Source organism: Amphiura filiformis, chromosome 1 (genome assembly GCF_039555335.1).
Source record: "Amphiura filiformis chromosome 1, Afil_fr2py, whole genome shotgun sequence".
Taxonomy (NCBI): Eukaryota; Metazoa; Echinodermata; class Ophiuroidea; order Amphilepidida; family Amphiuridae; genus Amphiura; species Amphiura filiformis.
The window spans coordinates 46,069,461-46,087,365 of record NC_092628.1 but is presented as its reverse complement, the minus strand read 5'-3'; the positions used below and the strand labels follow the sequence as shown (position 1 = coordinate 46,087,365).

General features: G+C 40.4%; 1 protein-coding gene across 1 annotated transcript in view; it reads right to left on the bottom strand.

Moving 5' to 3' along the window:
* LOC140147773 (uncharacterized) overlaps positions 1–17,905 on the bottom strand; it is a 58,200-nt gene that overhangs the window by 15,157 nt on the left and 25,138 nt on the right. The window contains 4 exon segments of the mRNA XM_072169528.1: positions 50–193; positions 2,357–2,473; positions 4,758–4,943; positions 6,014–6,115. Of these exon segments, the coding sequence (XP_072025629.1) occupies positions 50–193; positions 2,357–2,473; positions 4,758–4,943; positions 6,014–6,115 (549 nt within the window).

Sequence of the window (17,905 nt, the reverse complement as noted above, 5' to 3'; positions counted from 1 at the left end):
GAAGCCAATTGCTAGCACGCAGAGCATTAAATGTAGGTGATGTATTTACCTTATCCAGGGATAGATAGTTGGTCCCATTCTCTGTTGCTTCACTCACAGCTTTTTCAAAGCGCAACCATTTCAGTGGCATATGTTCTCCCATATAAGGTTCGTTGCTGGATACTTCTTCAATGTGTTTTCTCAACTTTACAACCTGTATATAAATAGTATGGCTATTTAGAAATTACAAATTAAACAAGTTGCTTAACCCCATGAGAACTACCGGCCGATTGGCCAAAAAGAAGTTTTCATTATCAATTGGACCAATCAGCAACATTGTTAGAATAATTTCACCACACAAAAAAATTGTGGTGAATTATTTGCAAAGCTCCATTCTGATTGGTGAATAAAGTGAAGATATCAAGTAATTGACCAATCAGAGGCAATGTTAGATCGGCAGGTAGTGCTCAAGGGGTTATGACTATGAGGGGTCGAAGCAGTGCCTGAGCTAACCGAGTTTGTGCTCAAATATTGAGAAAAATAAAGCCCACTCACAGGGAGAGGTATGGGTTCAATATGTGAGATCCCAAGGCTCATTGTAATGGGGTTTATATAGCCCCTCCCCCATGTGCACGATTTTTCCTGGGAGAGGGAAAATAGCGAAAACTTTTGTTTTGGCTTATTATTTGCCATAACCGCTATACATAATACCAAAATATAAATGTGATCAGTGGCTTCCTTGACTCATTTCATATAAAATCAATGTAATACTCAGAAATAAATGTTATTGTTTAGCAAAATCAAAATGATCAAATCCACACTCCCACATGGTAGATTGCACTGTGATCTCAATTCCAGATGCACCCTAGGTTCAATTCAGCAGGAAATTTTGGCTAATTTTATGTTAACCCTATGAGAACTACCTGCCGATTGGCTAAAAAAAAGTTTTCATTATCAATTGGACCAATCAGCAACATTGTTAGAATAATTTCACCACACAAAAATTTGGGGTGAATTATTTGCAAAGCTCCATTCTGATTGGTAATTAAAGTGAAGATATCATGTAATTGACAAATCAGAGGCAATGTTAGATCGACAGGTAGTGCTCAGGGTGTTCAAATTCCAGTTGAAATTTGTTGACACTTGTAAAATCCAGTTGAATTTGCACAATTTGGCTTAAAATTAGACTATTTTATTAGGAACAATTCTCCTGACTGCTTCCATTATTTATGTATGAAAATGGTTAGATCTGGAATAATTTAAACTGTTGAATTGCAAAATCTTCCTCAAGTTGGGGGGGTGTTCAAAATGGAATAGCCCATGGAGTGAAATACAAAGTACTATAATACATTGGCTTGCCTTAAGTTCAGTAGTGACAAAGGTGCACAGACTACTGAACACAGTATTGAATCACACACCTACTGTTAATCATGCACAATGCACACATACAAGGTACTGACTAACACAGTATTGAATCACACACCTACTGTTAATCATGCACACGACACATACAAGGTACTGACTAACACAGTATTGAATCACACACCTACTGTTAATCATGCACAACGCACACACATACAAGGTACTGACTAACACAGTATTGAATCACACACCTACTGTTAATCATGCACAACGCACACATACAAGGTACTGACTAACACAGTATTGAATCACACACCTACTGTTAATCATGCACAATGCACACATACAAGGTACTGACTAACACAGTATTGAATCACACACCTACTGTTAATCATGCACAACGCACACATACAAGGTACTGACTAACACAGTATTGAATCACACACCTACTGTTAATCATGCACAACGCACACATACAAGGTACTGACTAACACAGTATTGAATCACACACCTACTGTTAATCATGCACAACGCACACATACAAGGTACTGACTAACACAGTATTGAATCACACACCTACTGTTAATCATGCACAATGCACACATACAAGGTACTGACTAACACAGTATTGAATCACACACCTACTGTTAATCATGCACAACGCACACATACAAGGTACTGACTAACACAGTATTGAATCACACACCTACTGTTAATCATGCACAATGCACACATACAAGGTACTGACTAACACAGTATTGAATCACACACCTACTGTTAATCATGCACAACGCACACATACAAGGTACTGACTAACACAGTATTGAATCACACACCTACTGTTAATCATGCACAATGCACACATACAAGGTACTGACTAACACAGTATTGAATCACACACCTACTGTTAATCATGCACAATGCACACATACAAGGGCGGTATGTTGGCACACTTGCATTGCAACCGTGAAAAAGCATTGATATCATAACTTGCAATGAACCAAAGAGTACTGACCTGGTCATCTTCATCATCATCCACATTATTTTCTACAGCATAGTATGTATGTACAATGTGTCCTGCATAAGGCTTGCCCATTAGATTATGACGAATCCTCCGAAACTTCTCTTCTGCCTATAAAATGAAATGTATGGATGTGATATTTTATTTTATAATTTATTTTATTAGAGCTTATTTTGCCTGGGGAACAAACTCAGTGGTCCACACTGATTTCCAGGTTGGCCCAAGGGTCAATCAAAATATATCAAAATACAAAAGAAATACATTACAAAAGAATTACATACCATGGATTAAACATCAAATAAGAACACACCAAAGAAGCACTTCTGTGCTGGCCGGCTGCAGTGCCGCAGTATCCGCAGGCTTCTATGACTGCCCGCAGACAAAGTCCGCACTGCAGCCGACCAACATGCAACAACCTGAAGAATTAAATAATTAAATTGCACATTGATTTGAAATGGCCTGGTGTAGGAGGTAATGGAAGTTTAACATGGGCTGGCAAATAAGTTAAAAGAGACCACGGACAGCAGTTCAAAACTAGGGGTCTTTCAGTGACAGCCTAGACACCGAAAAAGGGGGGTCTTTCAGTGAGAAGGCCCAAAAAAGGGGGTCTTTCCGTGAGACTGGGGAAAATTTTACCAAAAAAGGGGGTCATTCAGTGAGACTAGGAAAGATTTTGGGTCAAAATATAAAAGTTGATAGAAAAATTTCATAAATTTTTAAAAATTGGAAGAAAAATAATAGGTGATAGGAAAACAAAAAAAGGAGGTCATTAGGTGAGAGGGAGTTGAAAAGTGGGGGTCAATGTGGCCGCACATCCCCGTCACCCATTTTTAGTGAGTGCCCCCCCCCCCTCCCCCGGACCACACCTCTGGATGTGAATAGATACAAATAGCTCCCTGATCTTTCCCCAGCAATATTATGCTTTGTCATGCAGTTAAAAGTCAGCACTGTGAGTATTTTCACTCAACAAGATTCTTAATTGACATAAGAAAAGTCAAGTGCGTGTTCTGTATTCAACCTCATTAGCAATGACATCTGTCTGAGTGCCACTTTTTCAATGCACATGTACAAATAAAATCAGGTCTATGTCTCAATAAAATAACCATCAAAACATTAGAATTACAATGATTATGACTCCAGATACATATTTTACAGGTTTTGTATGTAAATTTCATTTTATCAATTTAATAGCACACCCAAATAATTACTTATTAAGTATTAGCCATGGCTCACTAAATTCATATTATATGAATCATTATGACTACATTGGAAATGTATTACAAGACCTTTCTTTATATCTATCTATACATGTTTACTACCTTCTCTTTTTATGAGACTCACTCGATTCTGGGCAAGAAAAAAAGCTACATAAAGTCTAATAAGATTGAAATTATTTAAAATTGTTTAAAGTAACATCTACTAAATATTTATAACTGACATAACTGACCATGATGACCTATTATTAGTCAGTGGGAGTGGTCTAGTTTGTAGACACATATTCTGATTGGACAATCGCATGATTTCGGGGGCCGTTTATCAGGCCGTAGATGACCCCACGTCATCATGAGTGTTGATAACGCGAAACACGCTTGTAGAGGTTCGCGGATGCGTAGACTAGTGCGGAATAGGCGCACGCGCTAGCAGTACGAGCAACAGAATACGTGAAGTTGTAAACAAGTTTAGTTCATTTTATAATAAGGGGAGGTTTTATGACGGTAACTTAGTTTTTGCTTAAAAAACAGTTTACAGTTATTAAAAGCAATATAACTGACTAAGAATGAGAATAAACGATAGGAATTTTTGTTTTTACTATCTTCTACCTATGATAGACGACAGGCAGGTCCAATATTTTTATCGTAGTTGCGCCGGCATCCACTACTCAAAATATTAGACCTGCCTGTCGTCTATCACACGGAAGAGGATAGTAAAAACAAAAATTCCTATCATTTATTCTCTAAGGGCCGGTTTCTCGAAGCATGGCCTAGTGGTCAGGCTTTCTAATCAGTCTTAAGCCCAATTAGTCCTATACCAGTGCTTATAATTTCACATCATACATCACCTAGAAAGATAAATCAATAGAGGCCGTCAGCCTTTCGCCATCTTGTGGGTACAAATGCTAAGCGTGTTCATGCGCCGGACACTACTGGCGCAGGGCGCAGCTTGCTTGCGCAGCTGCTAGCTGTTATCACGCGTCATCACGCATGGAGATCGAACGACCATCGCAGCGTGAACCCAAAAGATGCCGGCATATGACGTCACGCTGACGGCCTCTATAAAATAGATCCACGTTGGTAGGGCTAGCCTACTGGCTTAAGAAGCCTGACCACTAGCCAAGCTTCGAGAAAGTGTTTCCTACTATTAATACCCATACTTAGAAACAGATGGATACACTTACCATTCGTTTTTGCACCGCTGGATCATCATTAAGACTCTTCCGGTGAGTTCCTACAATAAATATCGGTGGCGATAGGGTCTTGTTATCGTATGTCTTGTTTGTGTTCTCAGCAGTGTGTGCATGGATAGAACGCATCCAAAAGTCCATGAAGTCCAAATTTGTAAACTCACTTTTGGACCACTCAACCTGTTTGGGAAACCACAAAACAAAATAAAGCTTCATTGAAATATATTTGAGATCTTAGAAAATTTTTAATATAGTTTGTCATTAGTTTAAGAAACACAAACAATAACACACAACAATGATGCCAGACATAACATCTTGTTTAATTACATGTAAAGTGATTCATAGGATACCGTAAAAACTCAATAGTTAGCATATATGTGCTTACTATTAAGCCCTTTTGAAAACATGAAATTATACCACCAAAGTCCGGCGCTTTACCAACTGAGCTCATGGGGTTGAGACACAGATTAGCAGGTTTACTTGTTCGTAGATAACTATGTGTATCAATGATTTGCTCAAAACCCTTTATATTTTTGTGGATGAGGCTTGTTTGCATGTTTCAAAAGTGCTCGATAGTAAGCACATATGCCTACTATCGAGTTTTTACGGTATATGGGTAAAGGGGAGGGGGGAGGTTAACCCATTAACACATGAAGGAGAATTTAATCATCCAACCCAGCTGTGACACCAAAAATATATTTTAATTCACAGAGCATCTAAATGAACACAAAAGAAACTCAGAGGCTTGTGTTGTGTGGATAATGGCCCATTATAATAATTAAATCAAGTGACCATCAAGCCCAAAGACTTGTACAAACACTAAATTATGCATTCTAATTTTTGAAAAACATATATTTTTTTTCATAACCAATTATCAAAAATAACACACAAAAAAATTACGAGCTAAATCCCATCCTATACTTAAGATTTTGAATGCTTAGACTTGCGCCAAGTCTTTGGTGACTACAATTGTAAAAAAACATGCAAAATTGTATGTTTTTACCAAATTCCTCTCAAATTGCAAAAATATGAAAATTTGACTTTCATTGCCAGTTTTAAAAATTTCTGGAAAAGGGAGTAGTTTACTTTACTTTGTACTTGGGGGGGGGGGGTACTTTGATACTTTTTGGACGGGGATGTCCCCCCGGGCTTTTCCCTCCACTAGTGTTGCACAGTGATGTAACTTCCTTTCCAACACTAAGTGGGAGGTCACAATAACAAATTTGTCTCTAAAGCTACAAGCTGCTCACCTGCTCATTTTCGCCTCTTCTGATTTGTGTCTGTGCCGTTGCATCTAAGTCATGACTCAAATCGAATACAATGACATATACCGCACGGGATGATAAAAACACCTGCAAATTACAAAGATACACTTCCGGATATCAGTATCAGTCCTACAATTCTAGGTATCAGTATATCCAGCTGAAAATCAACTTTTCCTATTTGCCAATGATGTATTGTATACAATTGAGCTAGATCTAACGACAGATCTCCGTGCTTGAGCTAGTATGTTGCCGTTTCATTGAAAATCCCACGCTGAACAACCCATTATCAAATGAAGGGACAAAACAAAAGAAAACAACACCAAATACTACGAAAATGGTAACAGAATTTACTTTAGCATGTATGGATAAATAAATTTAAATTTAAATGAATTACCATACAAACTCTATCACAATGGTGAATGAAGCCGACTGTATCATAGCGGGGAATTGTAGGGCTTTAATTGCCTGTTTACTGGCATTTTGAAAATTGTCAAATTTCATATGCCAATATATCCAGGGACCTTGTATGGAGGGACTGGAAACGACTTCCACCCATTGTACCATGCGAGTTGCTGGTTTACAAATTATCCTCAGTTGAGCAAGCATGAATAATATGTTGATCAATAGACCCTGGTACGAATCCAAGCACAGTTACAACACAGCGCGTGGCTTGTCTTGTACATTGCGAAATGAGCCTACAATGTTTGCCTATAATGACAGACTCTAGAAATGGCAACATAAATCTTCAAAGAACATCATCTTACGAATTATTTTAGTATCGAAATCAGTAGGAATACAAAGCGTACGGTATACACATTCCAGAAAAAATATAATTTTGTTTGTTCTAGCATTCTGTATCTCCACAAAATTATCACATTTTGTCTCCAAAATCGTATGTAAATGATTCTCAATCTCCATGCTACACAGAAATTGTGTTCGACAAAGGATAGACATTTTACACAATTTGACATAACTTAAAAAGATATTGGAATATTTTAATGTGTTTTTGATATTTTGTAGGGCAACATGAGTAAATAATAAAATTCAAACATCGCGGCGCAACTCGCATACAATTGAAGGTCGTAAAAGATAATCTGATAACAATAGCTTGACAATAGCTATCAATAATCCGTTTCCAGTCCCTTTATACACTGTCCCTGACATATCTCTGGCACTGTAAGTGTAAGTCCAATTGTGAATGTGTCTGTCAGAAGGGCAGCACTTAGGCTTTTGTGGTTGGTTAAAAAAACCACATATTTGCAAAATGACCTCAAGTGATCCCTACATGTCAATGTACCCAAATGGTCTCTGTGTCTTGAGTCCCATTTAAATTCATCAAAGCATGTTGGAGAAATCAATAAAACTTTTGTTTAAAAGAAGCCAAGGGTTAACATTTTCTGCACAGAAACAAACACCCCTACATACAGCAAGACACACACATACAACATCAAAGCTTGTTTTATAGTCCCCTTTCAAAACTTTGTTCTAAAAATGCCACTTATAATGAAACTGAATTGAATTTTGATGTTGCTCAAACTAAGGACTCATTTTGCTTGAACGTACAAATTTAATTACCGCCAAGTCTCTTGACACCACTCACTTGTATTGTAATGGGCATGTGTAATATAAAGACTTACTGACAACGTAACATGTCAGGTGAGTGACAAGGTCGTACATGGCATTTTTTGTCAAAATTGAGTTTTTGAGAAAATTAGATAAATGCGCACTGACATTTTAAGATATTTTACAAGTGTTTAAAAGCAGTAAATTAATTTTTAATTAAATAATCAAAATTTTTACAAATAGTAAAACAATTGAACACAAAAGGGATTCTCAGTCCTGCAAAATGACTGAAATGGTTGATCGACTTTCCTGTACTAACATGACATTAAGACGCTTGTTTTCTGAAATGATCTATCAATTTATCAAGATGCAAGGCCAAGGACAACATTTTATTTACAAGTTGTTTTTGACAATTTGCCAAGATCTGCAGCTGCAGAAATAGTAATGTAGCAATTAGCAGAATCCTGTGATTGTGAAGAAGAAAATAATTGCGCCAGTTTGTAATATATTTGTTTATTTTTTGTTGGCTTTGAGTACTAAAGTTACTTTCATTTTGTATTTAATTGATATGACTTTTATGCATTTCATTGAACTGTCACCACATTCAGCTAAGTCTTCTTGACTGACTAGACGCTTTTCTAGTTTCATGTGTTTTGCTCATCAGTCATATCATGATTATCAAAAGAAAGTTGTCAAATTACACAGGGTTCTTTTTTTTTTTGTTGTTGATACATTTTAATGTTCATCACAATTTAATAGCAGTAAACACTTCCCTGGTTATGTGGTCTGAATGAATGTTCTATTGATTTGTTTTGATTTGATTACAGTGGAATTGATTTATTGGTTGTTCACTCCCAGATCCTTCCACAATACACTGCCCAGTTTGTTTTGAATTCTGCCAGCTGATTTATCATTGATTGTTGCTTGTATCATGTCAACTTCATGCATGATTGACTGATTCCACCTAATTTATGTTCATTGACTGAGCAGACACTACAGGTCTATATGTCCTTTTATGATCTTTATGCTGGTAATACATTCTGCTGGCACTTACTTGACCTGTCTGCTTGAGTCAATGACTTGTCCTTATATCCTATTTTGTTGAACAGCACGATCATTAACTTCCCATATTTTTTCTTTGGGTACTAATGATAATGTTGTTCTCATGTTTTTCTCATGTTTATATGGGTATCAATAGCTATTTTAATACTTAAATGTAATTGTGATAAAAATTTTCATTTTATACATGCATGCTCCCTCTGTTATATTATATTGGTATTTCACTTTCACTTCAGTGATAAATGATAATCCATAATAATAATTGTTTGGATATCAGTAACTACTGTTGTTCTACTTTTCATTTAACATTTACATATGTTTCTTTGTTATTATGGTACCCCTGTTTGCAATACAGTTTTCAATAAAAGCGCGGATGATCGAAGCGTTGTCATTCCGTGGAAACATTTTGCTTCACTGTGCTACAAAGTAGTTCACTTTGGTTATGATCCCATTATCATCTCCTTTTGGTTTTGCATCCTAATTTTAACCTTTGGAGTACAGTGCTGCAATCTCATATTCCCTTCCCCTCACTTCTTTTTTTTTATGCTGTTTGCATAATGCTAAGTATATTGTGTATTTTCATTTAACATGCATACTTACCTTACAAAATGTTGTTTTTAATCTGAATTATATTTTGTTTTGCAATATGATATATAATTACCATCAATACACATACCATAGTCGTTATTTGTCAATATAACTTAATCCAATGCTACTGGTGTCTTGTGTAATAAGCTCATAATTAGTTCATTCTATAATTGGATATCTTGTTTTGCTTTTGTCATCTGAGCTGAAGATAATCTAATATGGCACGTGTTATATAGGCCTTTATGTTATTATTATCTGAAGTCTGAAAACATCATTTTAACTTTATAACTCAGTGACCTGGATTGGATTTTGAATGGCCTCTTTACAACTGAAATCAATTGCTCTCTGTTTATCATTTTTTAAATTTTGTTGTTACTTATTTAATTTCCTGATACTTACTATACCCATATTGAGTTACCATACTGTTTTAATTCATTCTTGGTTAATTATTATTGTTTAAATTATAATTTGCTTGTCGGAGACAAAAAAGATGTCTCCACAAAATTTACTTTTTGTTGTACTTTAATATTGATTGGTGTTTTTATTTATTTTTTGTAACATTTTTGGTGAAACAATAGTATCTGTATATTTTTTTCCTTATGACAAGTGCACACAATGCTTGTATTATTTGTTCCAACTGTGTTAATATAAATGATGTGAGTTTTTCTTGTATAATATGTAACTGCTTTGCGCATGATGTATGTATAAGAAGTGGTAGCCAAGGCTTTGCTTCAAATAATTGGATTTGTAGGGAATGTATCATTCGAGCAAGCTTCCCATTCAATCATTTCAATAATGATGATGACTTCAATAATGCTATTCAAGGCTTTGATTCAATTGGTGAACATGATCAAGTGGATATTGATATCACTAATAGTTTTGATCACCTCTGCTTTAATCCACTTCGTCAAGATGATGATTTTAATGCAGCTAGTTGTGATATAGATTATGTTTGTAAGTACTTTACATCTGACAGCTTTAACACAAATGTAAATAACAACTTGGTTAATAATGGTTTATCAATGTTCCAGTTGAACATCACTAGCATGAACAAAAATTTTGATGAATTGAAATCACTTTTGCAAGTATGTAAACATCGTTTCTCAATAATTGCTGTGACTGAAACATACTTTAAATGTACCCCACCTGAATACTATAAGCTTCCTGGTTATCAATTTGTTTATAAAAACAGAGAAGGTATGCATAAAGGAGGTGTAGGTATGTATGTGAGTAATGATATCAAATATAAGATCAGATCTGATTTAAATGAAATTCATTCATCATCATTTGAATCATTCTTTGTTGAAATTGACAATGAAAAGAGTAAGAACATCATTGTGGGAGTAATCTATAGACCACCAACATCAGGAAATAGTATTGAGCTTTTTATGTCAGGCGGATTTATCCGCCTGATATACTGTGAAGCTCTCAAATCTTCTTTCTTTCTTTCTTTCTTTCTTTCTTCTTTAGTAGAACCAGAAATTGCTACTATTGCCAGACGCTTGCACCAATTTTGACCAAACTTGGCCACAAGAAGCACTGACCCAAGCTTAATATAACTTCTACACAGATAGGGGTCAAAGGTCACATAAGGGTTATTAGGGGTCATTTTGTGAAAATCTTAAAAATGCTACTGCTCCTTTAAATGACATGCTATGACCACCAAACATGGTCAGCAAGAACCGCTGGCCCAAGCTTCAAATAAGTTGTACCACAGATTGGGGTCAAAGTTCATGTAAGGCTTGATAGGGGTCATTTTGTGAAAATATTTGTGAAATGTAATGAAGCAGCTATCATTAGAGGCAGCAATTTGGAAGATAACTTAGGCAGGGAGGCAGCTTGTCTGGTGTTTTGATAACGAGAGATAAGCATAGTAAATATTTTGAAAGTCTCAACATATTAAATCTTAACCACAGTCTAGACCAAACTGAACATGTCAGAGATTGTCTTGTGTAGGGGCAGTGGTACGGTTTTGGGAAGATAGCTGACAGTGGATCTCACATAAGATTTTCTAATTTTTCTTTCTTTCTTTTTTTTTTGGGGGGCTATTTGCTATATGGACCAAGTAATAGGCATGGGGAACTGTGTTAGGAATGCACTTTTGCTTGGTTATATGGGAAAGTCTTGGGAGGGCAGTGTGGGTAGGGGAGGAGGGGGGAGTCAGGTCAAATTCAAAGTTAATCCGATGGGGCTGTAACTCCGAGAAAATGATCACTGACAATTGAGGAATATGAAATTGCAAAGGTCATCCGAGGTCAAAGGTCAGGTCAAATTTAAAGTTGCTCCAATTGGCCTGTAACTCAGGGAAAACAATCCCTGACACTTAAGGAGTATAAATCCATAAAGGTCATCTGAGGTCAAAGGTCAGGTCAAATTTTAAGTTGCTGCGATTGAGCTGTAACTCAGGAAAAATGATCCTCGACACTTCAGGAGTGTAAAACTACAAAGGTCATCCGAGGTCAAAGGTCAGGTCAAATATTAAGTTGCTCCAAACAGCCTGTGACTCAGGGAAAACAATCCCTGACACTGGAGGAGTACAAAACCGTAAAGGTCATCAGAGGTCAAAGGTCAGGTCAAATTTAAAGTTGCTCCAATTGAGCTGCAACTCAGGACAAATGATCCCCGACATTTCAGGAGTATAAAACCGCAAAGGTCATCCAAGGTTAAAGGTCGGGTCAAATTTAAAGTTACTCCGATCAGCCTGTAACTCCGGGAACACAATCCCTGATACCTCAGGAGTATAAAACCGCATAAAAAGTCAGCCGAGGTCAAAGGTCAGGTCAGTTGCTCCAATCGAGCTGTAACTTGGGGAGTACCGGTATAGCATGAGTTTACCCGAGGTCTAAGGTCAAACGATGCTAATCAGAATCAATCACCGCCTGACATTTGTGGCTCGTGAGCCACAGTAGCTCTAGTTAACTCTGAGTTTGATTATGTTCTAAACAAACTCAGCTCAGCTGAGAACAAAATCAGCTATCTCTTGGGTGATTATAATATTGATTTGCTTAAAGAAAAGAGCAATAAACATATTAGTGATTACTTGAGTACAATCTATTCTTATGGTTTTTACCCAACAATTGATAAACCAACTCGTATTACCAGAACATCTGCAACTATTATTGACAATATTATTACGAATAATTGTTGTGCCAATCACCAATCTGGAATCTTTGTAGTAGATATCAGTGATCATTTTCCCATTTTTACTAACACTAATATAAAAATAGATGGAAATAATGCTACACCTAGTAAAACTCAAACTGAATATAAAAAAGACAAGTTACGGATGATAATATAAATTTGTTATTAAAAAGACTTTCATTAATTAATTGGAATGACGTTCTAACTGAAGAGGTGGATACAATGTATACTAATTTCATATCTAAATTCAATGACTTGTATGATGAATGCGTACCTAATAAAAAAATTAATCGTAAAAATAATCAAGAACCACATTCTCCATGGATAACAAAAGGACTCTTAAAATCAATTAACCATAAAAATAAATTGTATAAATCTTTTTTGAAACATCGTACGACTGCCAGGCAAGATCGGTATAAAATTTACAGAAATAAATTAAACTCACTCCTCAGGAAAGCCAAAAAAAGTTACTTTACAAATAAACTAAATAAATACAGAAACAATATGAGGAACACCTGGAAAATACTTAAAAATATACTGAATAAAAACAAAAGTTCAAACTTCACCACCAAATTTCGTGATAATGATAAAGTATACACAGATCCAAATGACATTGCAAATGGCTTCAATAATTACTTTGTTAACATAGGTCCAAATTTGGCTTCATCAATTGAATGTATTCCAGGTATTGATTATTCGCATTATCTGTCAAAGAGTAAGATCAGTCATAACAACAGCATGTTTTTTACACCTATCACTGAGCACGAAATCCTAAAAATAATCAATGGATTGTACTCCTACAAAAGTCCAGGGTATGATGGACTTGGTTCATTTATAATAAAAAAAAAGTTGCTCCAATGATAGTAAAACCACTTCAGATAATTTTTAACGAGTCTATTTGTACTGGTAAAATACCTGACAGTTTTAAAGTAGCGAAGGTAATTCCACTGTATAAGAAGGATGATAATGATTTGTTTTCAAATTATCGCCCAGTATCTGTTTTACCAATTTTCTCAAAGATTCTGGAGCGGCTTGTATTTAACAGATGCATGTCATATTTAGATCACCATCGCATTTTATATAAGCGTCAGTATGGTTTTAGAAAAACCACAGCACATATATGGCAGTGATTGACTTGGTTAACAAAATTACTGAAGCTGTTGACAATGACAATTTTACAGCAGGTGTGTTTTAGATTTATCAAAAGCATTTGATACTATAGACCATACAATATTGCTTGATAAACTCTATCACTATGGTTTTAGAGGTATTACACACAGATGGTTTGAAGATTATTTGAGTAATAGAAAACTAGTCCCAAACAAAAATGTTTGGTAGACTCATAACCGGTGCGATCTTACCTTTCCGATGTTGATTAAGATACTTCTTGCATCGATCCCGAGATGCGGAAAAAACCAATAGTCATTTTGTCCCACATAAATGAATAAATAACAAAACCCCGATCCCCAGTGGACTCACCCACTCGGTGACGTCTACACGATAATCATCCCTTATCCGACTTGGGCAGCCCCTACTCGGCCAAACTTGTAGGGGGCGGGGTCGGATAATCAACATCGGAAAGGTAAGATCGCACGGTTATGAGTCTACCAAACATTTTTGTTTGGGACTAGACTCAGTACACCGGTCGATCTTACCGTTCGATGTTGATTAAGATACTTCTTGCATCAACATCTGAAAGATCGATCTAGCAAGTAACCGACGGATGGAGGTACAAGATTGGCCAGCATCTGATAAGGATCGGGAGAGTGGGTAGCATGGTAATCGCGAGGTCAAACTATTTCCCCCCTCACGGCCGGAAACAGAAAGACTACGTGAACAGACAAAAACCCTGAACTGAAAGTGCAGTGGTTAAGAATAGAAACACTGGTTCTTACCATGTTGGAATTCTGATTGTCCGCAAAACACCTGATACCCAACCACCATATTATATCCGCAGAATAGCCCTGGAGAACTTATCGCCTGGTCGTTGGTTTACGTTTTTGTAGTAAACCGTGGAAAGGACGACGGGTTCTTCCAAGACACAGCCTGACAAATCTCTTCAATGGGGACCCCCCTATGGTAGGCCCACGAAGATGAGATAGATCTGGTTGAGTGGGCCTTGGGGCGGCGTCTTTTGCCGCCCCGAGTCCACCAACACCTGGACCAGCCACCGTGCCAGAGTCTGTTTAGCGGCTGGACCGTGCGGTTCTGCGTGAGTGATAAATAAGCGGTCATGAGCCCCTCTTAAGGTTTGTGTTCGGCCAAGGTAGTGCTGTAGCGCCCTCACCGGGCACCACAACCTGTCTTGGCTATTGACGAACCCTGCCCAATACTGGGTAGGAAGAGGGGCGAGTGTCGGAATGTACTTCGCTCATTTTTTGCAAGGAAATCCGGGCGAAGAAACAGCGTCGCTCCGTTGTTAGTAAATACGGAGGCTGACTTCGAGACTGCGTGCAACTCTGAGCAGCGCCGTGCCGAAGCCAACGCCAGAAGAAAGGCCGCCTTAAGAGTGGCGTATTTAAGGGTCGCTTTTGACAGGGGCTCAAAAGGGGACCCTTAATATACTCCAAGACTGTGTTGAGGTCCCATGGAGGGACCACCTTCCTTTCCGGCGGCGCTCGTTGAACATACCGTCGAGAAGAAGACTTAGGGACCCATCTGAATTGATAGTCGACCCGTCTTCAAATCCCGATGAATCGAGAGAATGGCTGACTTATAGTTGGCTATCGTTGCCTGCTGAAGTCCTGACCTGAACTTTTCTGTCAGAAAATCTGCCACTAGGGGCACAGGGGCTCTAGTGGGAGATGTAGTTCTCTCATCGCACCATGCGTAGTAGGGAGCCAAGCGCTGACTATACGTGCACGGAGGGTAGACTCTCGTCTACCCCGGCGATGAGAGAAGCAGCTTCTGATGAAAAGCCTCCCTCCGCCGCACGTTCCCTGATAAGGGCCATGCAGCTAACTGCAGGTGCTCTAGTGGTAGACTTGGTACCTCTCCTCCGGGCATCCGAAGTAGATTTGGTAACTCGGGGAGTACTCGCGGCTGTGCCGCTAGTAGATCCACCATCGGTCAAAACCACAGGTGTTTCGCCAGAACGGTGCTATCAGAATGGCGTTGCAATCCTCCCCGATCTTGGTCACCACCCTTGCGAGCAGTGAGATCGGGGAAAGCGTAAGCAGTCATTCCTCCCAGTCTACGGACAGAGCGTCCACGGCGAATGCCTGTGGGTCTGCGACCCTCGAGCAGTACACCGGCAGCTGATGATTGCGATGAGATGCGAACAAATCTATCGAGGGGTGGTACATCACCTCGAAGATCGTCTGGGCGACCTGCGGAGCAAGGGACCATTCTGTAGGTCCCGACACCTTTCCTCGTGACAGATCGTCCGCGAGGATGTTGGTGCCTCCCGCTATGTGCATCGCTCTCAACGTAATCTGCCTGGCCTTGCACCACCCTATCAGGCGTGGTGCGTGCAGGCACAACCGTGGTGACCTGGTGCCCCTTGTCTGTTGAGGTAGGCCACCACGGTTGTGTTGTCCGTTGGACAACGATATGAGATCCACGATCACCTTCTCGAAATGCTGGAGAGTTCTCTCCACTGCCCAAAGTTCGAGAAGGTTGATATGGAACTCCGTCTCCGTGGCCGACCATAGGCCCGAGACTGAGTCCCGTGGATGTGGCCCCCCAGCCCAGCTTTTGACGCGTCGGTCGTCACTACGTGGCGCACCGCTGGTGCAGGAAACCTGACACCTTGAGTCAAATTGGGCTGATGGGTCCACCACCAGAGTTCCTCTCGTGCGATCTCCGACATCGGAACCGCGAGGGATATTGGGTGACGACTGGGCCTGTAAAAGGCTAGAAGGTGTAGTTGTATAGGCCTCATGTGAAAGCGGCAGTGCAGTGCACGAGGTCTACCATACTGGCCATAAGGCCCAAAACCTTCATCCATGCCACAGCGGGTGCTCCCTCTGACTCGGCCAAGAGTCGGGCACACCTCGCCATGTTCGTCACCCTCTCGGGTGAGGGCGCCGCGATCCCCTCCTTGAGGTTGATCTGGGCCCCTAAGAATAGTGGTGTCTGCGTCGGGACCAAATTGGATTTCTTGGCGTTGATCAGAAATCCCAGGTCCCGCACCGCACGGACTACTAACTCCACGAGACACTGTGTCTCCAGTGGGGTGCGTCCGTAAATGAACCAATCGTCCAGGTAGCAACACATGTTGACTCCCCTGCGCTTCAGGTGCGTTGCCACCGCCCTGACCAGGAGTGTAAACACTCTGGGGGAGGTGGACAAGCGAATGGCAGGCATCGAAACTGGTAAGTTTGACCCTGTACCTTGAAGCGTAGAAACCTCTGATCTTGAGGTGCGATCGGAACATGCAGATATGCGTCCGAGAGATCTAGCGATGCCGCCCACATACCCTTGATGGGGCAGGCTAGCACCGAAGCGAGAGTCTCCATTCTGAACCTCTTGGGCCTGATGAACTCGTTCAACGGCTTGAGGTTCAGAATGTTCCTCCTGTCGCCGGTCTTCTTTGGGGCCAGACAAAAAGTGCTCCAAAACCCCTTGGTGAAAGGGGGTAGACCGGGACAATCGCTTGCCGTGAGAAGCTGAGTGACCTCTGACAGTAGTGCCCGACGCTGGGGGCCGTCTGGCGGCACTACCGTGGACCTCTGAATCGTGCAGGCGCACGAGGGGTGGCTGGTAAATTCCAGCCTGTAACCCCCACTGACCACTGACAATACCCAGGCGCCCGGTGAGATGGCATGCCATCTCTGGGCGTAATGCAATAAGCGGCCGCCCACGGGGGAATCCCCTGTGGGAAGTCCAAGGCCTGCCGGCATGGACTGTCGACCGCCGTGCCCTCAGGACCGATCTGGTTTGCCACCCTTAGAAGAACGGCTCTTCTTAGGGGCTTGCCATACGATCCAGCACTACTCTTGCGCTTCCCAGATTTTTGGGAGGTGCTGGAGTAGCCTCGGCTCGGGTGTAGTCTGTGGTGCGCGTCCTGCTGAAGCCGGAGCTGGCGCTGAAGAGCGCTTAGAAGACTTCTTCTTCTTGTGCTTCTTCTTCGCCTTACTGCCCTTCCCCTTGGTCAGGGCAGCCTCTGACTTCTTCAGAGTGCTCTCATTGGTGGCCTTCTTTGCCCGGTCCTCCACCGTAGCGCAAAAGGCCTGTCCAAAGAGTAGCCCCTGTCCCACCGAGTCTGACTTCTTCATTGCTTCAGCAAAGTCGGAGCCGTAAGTTGACTGGAGGGACAGACAGGCACTCTCCCGGCGGCGAGATGACATCCTATGGGCTAGGCCCATAGAACTCTCGTTGAGGTTAGCTGTTAGCACCGCTAACAGATTAACCTCATGGAAGAGTTCGGCGTTGCCCGTGGTCGTTCGCTACCTTCCTACCGAGGTGCTCGGCAAGCGTGGTAGCGACGCTAGGGACTCTGATAAGCGCGCGTGGTCGCTTATCGATGAGCTTTAGCTCCTCCTCCCAGTGGGGGGAGAACGCCCCGTGCGCCTTGGCCGCTAG